Source organism: Phaethon lepturus, unplaced genomic scaffold (genome assembly GCF_000687285.1).
Source record: "Phaethon lepturus isolate BGI_N335 unplaced genomic scaffold, ASM68728v1 scaffold16741, whole genome shotgun sequence".
Taxonomy (NCBI): Eukaryota; Metazoa; Chordata; class Aves; order Phaethontiformes; family Phaethontidae; genus Phaethon; species Phaethon lepturus.
This window is the reverse complement of record NW_010519985.1, coordinates 13,974-22,261: the sequence shown is the minus strand read 5'-3', so window position 1 is coordinate 22,261 and position 8,288 is coordinate 13,974. Positions and strand designations below refer to the sequence as shown.

At 42.3% G+C, this 8,288-nt stretch overlaps 1 protein-coding gene across 1 annotated transcript in view; it reads left to right on the top strand.

The window, feature by feature from the left end:
• Positions 1-8,288, top strand: part of LOC104628598 (calcium/calmodulin-dependent protein kinase type II subunit gamma) — a gene marked incomplete at both ends in the record, with an annotated part of 39,906 nt that overhangs the window by 24,380 nt on the left and 7,238 nt on the right. The window contains 4 exons of the mRNA XM_010297241.1: positions 174-268; positions 2,879-3,001; positions 5,295-5,378; positions 6,047-6,089. Of these exons, the coding sequence (XP_010295543.1) occupies positions 174-268; positions 2,879-3,001; positions 5,295-5,378; positions 6,047-6,089 (345 nt within the window). The remainder of the gene's footprint in view (positions 1-173; positions 269-2,878; positions 3,002-5,294; positions 5,379-6,046; positions 6,090-8,288) is intronic.

Genomic DNA, 8,288 nt, shown 5'->3' with positions numbered 1-8,288 from the left:
AGCAGAGGAGAGGTTTATACTGTATTTTTCTACCTTGGAAGGCTAAATATGATAACAAATGAAGATAAAAAGCAATCATTGCTTTGGGGTCTGTCAAGAGGGAAGGAAGAGGGTCTGAAGGAATAATTGGCGTATTAGCCTAACCATAGTGTATCTGTGTCTCTCCCTCCCAGGAGTGATTCTGTACATATTACTAGTGGGGTACCCTCCCTTTTGGGATGAAGATCAGCACAAACTCTATCAGCAGATCAAAGCCGGAGCCTATGACGTAAGGGCACTTTCTTGCTGAGTACCTGCATGGGTGTAGAAGCCATCCAAAACATGGCACTATCTTACTTGGTGTCCAGCAGCAGGCCCCAAACTACTGTGCAAAGTGATGTTTGGCATGTTCATACACCTTGTTGTCTTCACTGCCTGGGATACAGTCCTGTTTGGGGCTACTGAAATGATACGTGGAAAGCATCGCAGTGGGCACCAAGACATTACTGGTCATTAGGAAATGCAGAGCTGGAAATGCAGATGGTGGGAAACTGTGTCTTCTAGTGTATTCACAGCAAAGTGCTGCAGATGTAGCCAATGCTAACTCTTTTAAAGGAACAGAGTTAAGGTAGGATGAAGGAGCCTGTCTTTATCAAGGTCTAGTTAAAAGTATGGGGGAGTGTTCTGTAGAATAATAGCTTAACTTATGGCCTCTGGTCTCCTTGGTGCCATAGTGGAAATTCTTCCAGCAGTGGAAAGCATGGAGCCCATTGAGAAGACTGAATAGCAGGGACCTTTGGAGGGGTGGCTTTGGGATAGGGATCAGCATGGCGGGTTGGAGGCTCTTGTAGAAAGCCAAGCAGTTCATAAACAGTTCTCAGAACATGGCAAAACTGAGGTGTAAAAAGGTGGCTGAAGGAGAGGAATGGCTAGGAGGTTAGTACTGGGGAGCAAATGTGGTGAAAAATGTGGTTTGGGTACCACAGCTTGAATGTTTGACATAAATTCTTCCATGTATGGAGAGGCTCAGGAGGGAAGAAGGAACTCATGGAAGTCCTGGCTCAAAGCCTGTGGGCATGAATATCAAGAAGTTGGGGAGTTCATTTTGTAGGCTGTCTTGTGTTTTGTATTAAAAAAAAAAGAAAAAGGAAAAATAAGTGAGGGTTCTGCTGGACCCCAGCTACCTCCCAGCTTCTGTGCATAAGACCATGAGAGTGGCCGTGCTGGTGAGAGCAAAGGTCTGCCTAACCCCATGGCCTGGCTCAGTGGCTTCCTGAGTGAAAGTGATGTCTTTGTACTTGATAGCCTTAAATGGACTTCTGTTCTTCTCTTACCTTCCTGCTCCTCTTGTTTCTGTGTTGCTGGTTCTCATTTGAAGTGTTTTTGCACTAATTATATTGATGGGGATTTTCAAAGCACTTCGGGAGTTAAATGTCTAAGTCTTTCTGTAAGTCACAAGGAGTGAATGCCTGATGCCTCCTATCTACCTGCTGGTTTTGAAGTCTTACCTATTACGAACACGTTCCAGTAGATTCCTCCCCTGTTTTGCTTGGTAGAAAACTGCTCAAGTTTTTCTGGCATACCTGCCCCTGGTGTCCTTACCCCAGCACCAAGTATGCACTGAGCTGGTCTGTTGTTATCTCTTGACCAGAGATGAAGTGGCGTGTGAACTGGACTTTGTGCTGTTGGGTAAGGGTTTTGCAAGGCATTACCATGAATACTTCAGAGTTCGGGTGGGGGGAAAGTGTCCTGGCTGAAAGCTCAGTATCAAAATTTTTGAGTAGCCTCTTGCAATGTTTGCAGAACAAATTGTGTAAACCCTTGCTGATGCTTGAGAATGCAGAAATAAGATTATGTGCAAATCAAATATGGTGCATGTATTTTTATGACCCAACTGAGCAAAGCACAAAATGCAGGAGAAAAGAGATGCGATAAACTTTTTCTAAATGTAGTACTGTAAAGAAATGTTTTCAGGATAGATCAATCTTCCCCTCGCTTAAAGACAGGGGACTTTATCTCAACAGCACATTCATCTTTGTGTTTTCAAGTTCACCTGTACATACAGTAGATTCACAGGAGTGAGATGTACTGCATTTAATCTCAACATGCTGACATCTAGACCACACTCAAGCATCTGGAGGATGGCGTAAATATCTCATCTTTATCATTACTGGAATTATAGAAGAGAGAAGTTACCCCTCATGGATGATAAGCAACTGAAATACTTGAGATTCTTTTCTTTGTTTCCATGCTTCTGTATTCCCATCCACTACTACATCTCTCTTGCTCCCCAAGTAATGATTTCTGGTATGGTAGATGCTTGCTAACAACTTGCTGGTGGGTCGCTACACGTAAGTGACTGGTATTGTTCCAGGATGTTGTGCTTTATGGCGGGGAAAGTATACCTGATGGGATGTTCTCTGTTAGCGGTTTTTGCTTTCACGAGATTTTGCTGAAGTTAAGTGTTTGTGATTGTGCATATGCTGTTAGAGCTTTTTAGCATGCTGGAGAAAGAGCAAGGTGGGGTAAAAAAGATAGTGCTTGTGTTTTTCATGTCGGAACTCAGTTAAAAAGATCCGTGACTCTACTTTTTTGCCTGTTGAGTGTGAAAGAAATTCAAAGGTCTGAGTGGTTCCTAAAAGGCTTTTAAACTGTTAATATTCCTGCCTGTGTCTTCTGAATGGTACAGATGTGTCCTGCTGTCTGGTACCATTCATTTGCTGGATTCTGTACAATTTTTGTTCAGCGTGGATTTTCACAAAAATTGATGTTTTTTGCAAATATGTTAGCCCTGGTATCAAAAGGGCAAAAGCTGGAATTCAGCTGTGTAGAAGGGAGAATCTCTTCTGCTAGTAGAAGATATTTCCAGTTCATCATCTATTCCTTCTTCCTCTTTCAGTTCCCATCTCCTGAGTGGGACACTGTGACTCCTGAGGCAAAGAATTTGATCAACCAGATGCTGACGATAAACCCAGCAAAACGCATCACAGCTGACCAGGCTCTCAAACATCCATGGGTCTGCGTAAGTGTTTTCCTCTATTACAGGTTGATTTGTCATTTACCCTGAACTGACATGTCAAGAAGACTTAGCTGCAAAGCTGCCCAGAATATTTTAAATATTTCAAAATGTGACTTTTTTGGAGGCTGACCTTCAACGAGCCAACTTTGTCATGCTGCAGTGCTTTTATTGCCACTATAGGGAAAAAAAAATCCCTTATTCTCTTAGAAGTTTTGTGAATGTCCATAGTTACTGGTTTTCCCCACATCTCCTCTTACAATCCATATCCTAAAATGTCAGATGGAGTTTGGCATCAGACAGAATATTTTAGGATTATTCTGTTCTTCATCTCTACTCCAGTATTGCATTTCATCTTTGCCGTGTTGGAACATTTCTGCTCTGCTGCAGCTTAACTGGCTGTAAACCTGAAATCAGTGAAAAATCTTTTGCCGTTCTGTGTATGTAGTTTCTGCCTTGCCAGACCCCACACATGAGTATTTTTCATCTTTTGCAAAGTTGGCAAGGAAAGCCCAGAATGCAGCTGGGAGTGGGCGTAGGAGAGGGCAGCAATAGTGCACTTTTATCTCTGCAGGATGAAATAGTTCCACCCTAAGTCTGACCAGATGCTCCTGTAATACCATAGCATACTTCTGCTTTCTAGGATGTGTCAAGTGTGTTCCTTCACTCATCTTTTTCTTCAGAAACTGTGGTGGTTTTTTCCTTCTGCCACAAAACAACACATTAGCAATTTAAACTTACTTATGTGAACATCTGTGTAACAGGAGTGTAGTGTCTGCTGTAAAGTGATGCAAGTTCCTTGAGTCAGAACTTCACACTAGCTCAGACTTTGCATCTCAGTTTTTTTCTCCTTGCGCGCTTGTCATCAATAGCAGTTCCTGTATATTTAACTTTTGTCCCAATGCCTGTAACCAAAGCTGTATGTGTTACGATAGCTTGCTCCCTGTGGCAACACAATATAGAACGGTTCAAGAGAGACTTTCCTTCTCTGAGTTATGGGGAGTTTGATTTCACTTCACAGCCCTTTCAGCCTCTCACCCAAACTGCCTCCTGTTGAGTCTGTTGTTTCCATTTGCGCTGCGGTCTCTGTGTGTGCAACATATGTTTTCTTTCTTGAGAGGTATTGCTCCTCTGAAGTAAATGTGGTAGGATATCTTACCAATTTGAGACACTGAGGTTCTTAGCTTCACTGAACTTCTGAAGTGTGTGTCCTGACTCTTTTAAGCCCACATTGAACAACTGGACATCACTGTCACTCCTAAGGAGGCTGAATGAACAGTGACCATCAAAGTTGTTAAAGAGGACAGTTTAGCTACATTCTCCCTCCACACTGCTGTGTGTACTGCAGCAGGTGACTAGCCTTGCTGGCAGGATCAAAGCAGAGACTTCCCGTGAAACTGGCTGAATATGAGCATGGTTTACAGTTCTTCTGGGTATTGCAGAATTTTTTCCAAGCAGGAGAAAGGTAATGGAGGGTTTGTACACACTGATCTGCCAAGTTAGTCATTCACCCACTGTCCTTGTAAAGGGAGTTCAGGCTTGTGGCTCGATGCAAAAGCAGCAGCTACTTTGGCACTAGTCTCTGGTTTCCTCATGTGTTTTAAATGCCCGGCAGCATCAGTCTCGGGTTTCCTCATGTGCTCTCAGTGACTGGCAACACTGCTGGGAAGTTCTCTCTTTGCAGCTGATGGGTCCCAGCCTACTGTGGGTGATGAGTGTGCACCACTGGCTAGAGGTTATGCTCAGGTTTTTGCATTGATATGATAGAGCTGTCTTTCCTTTTACACACCGAAAATCTATGTCTGCAAAACTGATGCAAAGATACCAAGGCCTCTGCTAGTCAAGTACTTGCATTCAGGGAGTGGCCATGTCCAGGAAGGCTATCGCTCACTAGTATTCACTTACTGCTTGTAATTTTCCCTTAGAGCTGTAACTAATATAACATAGAGCTTCTCTGTAGTGCCTTTAATTCAGTCCCCTGTGGGTATGCTTGTTCATGTTACTTTGTCTTCTTCCTGTCTTGATCCATTTGTGTGCCTGTGAGACAGGGAACATTAATTCTCACCTGTACCTCGGTCACAGGGTTTCTTGGGCATAGTCCTGTAGCAGCCAGTCTTGACTTAACATGTGCTGCTGTATTGGGAAGTTCTTAAGTCATGAACCAGTTGCAGTGTTATGCAGTGGTATAGGGCTTGGCAGTGTCAGCTTGCACGTTATGGTTGTGTGGAAGTGAAGGGAATGGCCATGGCTGATTTGGTTTAGGGTACGTTACTGGTCTTTTGGGCTTCCTGTTTTTCAGCAACGATCCACTGTTGCTTCAATGATGCACAGGCAGGAGACTGTGGAGTGCTTGAGAAAGTTCAATGCTAGAAGGAAGCTAAAGGTAAGTATATGTTAGTTTACCTTAAGTTAGTTTTTAATCCTCTGAATTTGAGGTTAATGCCTTCCTAGCAACAACATTTCTTTGTACGATTAGCTCACTAATGTTAGTCAAGTATCTTATATGGGTCCAGCACAGCAGACTAAGGAAGTGCATTGAGGAGCCGGGCAGTTTCTGTCTCTGAAGCTGCAAGTTTCCCATGTTGCTTCTGCTAGATAGTCCTCCCTTCTGCTTCCTGCAAGAGAGTTGAAACAGAGCAATAGTTCTTAAATTCTGGGGCTTTTAGTTCTGATCGCTCTCTGTCTCCCAGTAATAGTGTATGGGTTGCCTGTATCTAGGGCAAAGCCTCTGGCCTGTGCATGCAGCAGCTATTTGAAAGTTAGGAAGCAACTATGTGTCTACACATAACTCCTAGTGCCATTTTAGATTTCCTAGACTAGCCTGCCTGGTCTCTAGCTGCCACTCTAGAAAGGCAGGACTCAGAGCAGTCCCGTGTCAGGCTGTGAGGTCCAACAGCCACACATGGGAATCTTGGATACACTAGGACTTTGCAGGCTGGCATTGGGATACTTCTGCTTTGGCACCTGATGCACTATGTTCTCCACGGGTCAGTCCAGCCCCTTTTGAAGTGAGTGACTCTGGCTGTTACCCCTTCTTTCTCTTCCCCACAGGGTGCAATCCTCACGACAATGCTTGTGTCTCGGAATTTTTCAGGTAAGTTCTCACTGTTCCCATCCCTTCCTTGGTTTTGTTTTGTGTGAGTGACTTAGGGGATATTTTAACCATTTGGGGGTTGAATGGGAGGGAAGGAAACATGCTCACAGTTCGTCATGGTTTAATGGTCGTTGCTTTGTCTTGGCCGGTGACCAGTGTGAAATAGGAAGTGATTTGTTTGGGGAGGAGCACATGGTGCTGTCATCTGGTACAAAACAGAAATCAAGTCAGCTGTCACACAATCCTCTCATAATATTTTGCTATCAGATTATTTTTGGGAAATTCTAGCTGGCATTTGTTAGCTTTCCTGTCTGAAGCCAGGAGTCAGGAACTCTTACTAGGTAGCAGTGATTGCTTTAGACCTGAGGCAGGGACACGGAGCGAGTAATAATATTGGTGAGAGTAGGGACAGGAGCTATTTGGGTATTGTATTACTTTGACTCATCAAAAATGGGTCTGAAGCATATAGCTATTAGTTTTCCTTCTTGGAGTCTCAGAAGTGATTTTCATCCTTTTAAGCTTAATAACTGGTAGTCTGGCTCCCACCCAACTGCATTACGTAGTGCACTTACTGAAAATGCAAATCTCAACATGCAAATCAGTGCTTTTTGGAAGATGACTGTCTTGGCTCAGCACATGTAGGTGATGCAGTCTTATGTGTGTTCATTTCCATTTGGGTGGAAAAACCTCTATTTGCAAGTGCTTTTGGTGTATGGGATTGTTTGCTTTCTTTGTAATTTCTTTTTTTTTCCTCTTTTAAAAAGGTCAATCATTGAATGCTTGGGTCAGATTTTATTGCACCTAACTACAGTTGCTTTCAAGTAAAAATCTGCTGTATGGATTATAAGTGATGATGAATGAAATGGAAGTGTATTAATTTCATATGGCCATTTACGAATGGTGGATACCAATACTTATACTCTGGATGATGTTACAACCAGCTTCTAATAGGAGTGAAAACCTCTGTGAAATTATCATCCCAGCATTCAAAGTGCGCATTCAAGCATACATTCTTTTGTTGAAATTAAGGTAGCATTTTTAACCTCCTGCATGATGATTTAAAAAAAAAAAAAAGAAAATTTAAGTATGTGAAATCAAGCTACGATTAACTCAACAACTTCAGAATGTTTTTTCATTGGTTCTTGCTTTCAGGTGACCCTGTGCCAATATGTCAGGAGTACTTGCAGCTAAGCAATTTCTCTTTAAGGCCAAACTATCAGAAGTGCAGTAAAGAGGCAGAATAATTTTCTGTGTTCACCTGTCCCAGGATTGTGCTATGACAGGGCTTAAAAATTACACATTTTTTTTCTGAGAATGATTCTGAAATAACTGTTTGAGGAGCTGTGGCACAACGGCAGGGCTTCTGCAGGAGCATACAAAACTTAATGCTTTCTTAGGCTTTCTGCTGGTGTGAATGGTCTTTGATCTGTTCATACTGCTAGTTTTTATTTCACTTAATTGATGATTCTGAATAGTCAGGCTTTTAATTTTTTTTAAGCAGCAGCTTTAGATTCATTTTTAGTCTACAAATGTTGTCACTTCTAATGAAGCTGCAGAAGTACTTGGGTAAGAAAATCTCTTGTGGCCCAGATTTTAAGTACATGAAATGCCTGAGAGAAGGGTTCTCCTTAATGGTGTGTGACCTGTACATGCACTTATTCCCTGAGCTAGTATGGAGGAGGAAAAGGCTTGCTCTGCTCATTCTTCTCTGTCTCAAGGGCTGAAGCTGCTGGATCCACTTCAGTTAACAGCTAAAGAAAAGGAAATCCTAGATGGCCCATAGTGAGTACAGAGTTCTCGGTATCGTTGAGTTCTGCTTTGAATATAAGCTGTAATTCCAGGTAATGAGACACTCTGAAAAACTGTCCAGGAAGAAACATTGTGAATTTAGATGCAAAGTGTTTATAGCCTCTGCGCATAGTAGCTATCCCTAATTTTCTGATGTGTTTTGAAAGTGGGAAGATGGGCTACTCTTGTTTTCTTTGCTGTGTGTAATATGAGCTTGACTTTTATTATTAGTTTTTAATTTACTTAAGTTTTTATATTGCTGTAGTTGAAATACATAAATTTGCTGGAAGTGGAAAAATAAGTACTCAAAGTAAAAAGTTCAAGTCCATGTGGGAGCTTTGGGTAGAGCTCAGGCTTTTCCTATCATGACAGGTCACCTAACTGCACTTTAAAAGTTCTGAAATAGTACTT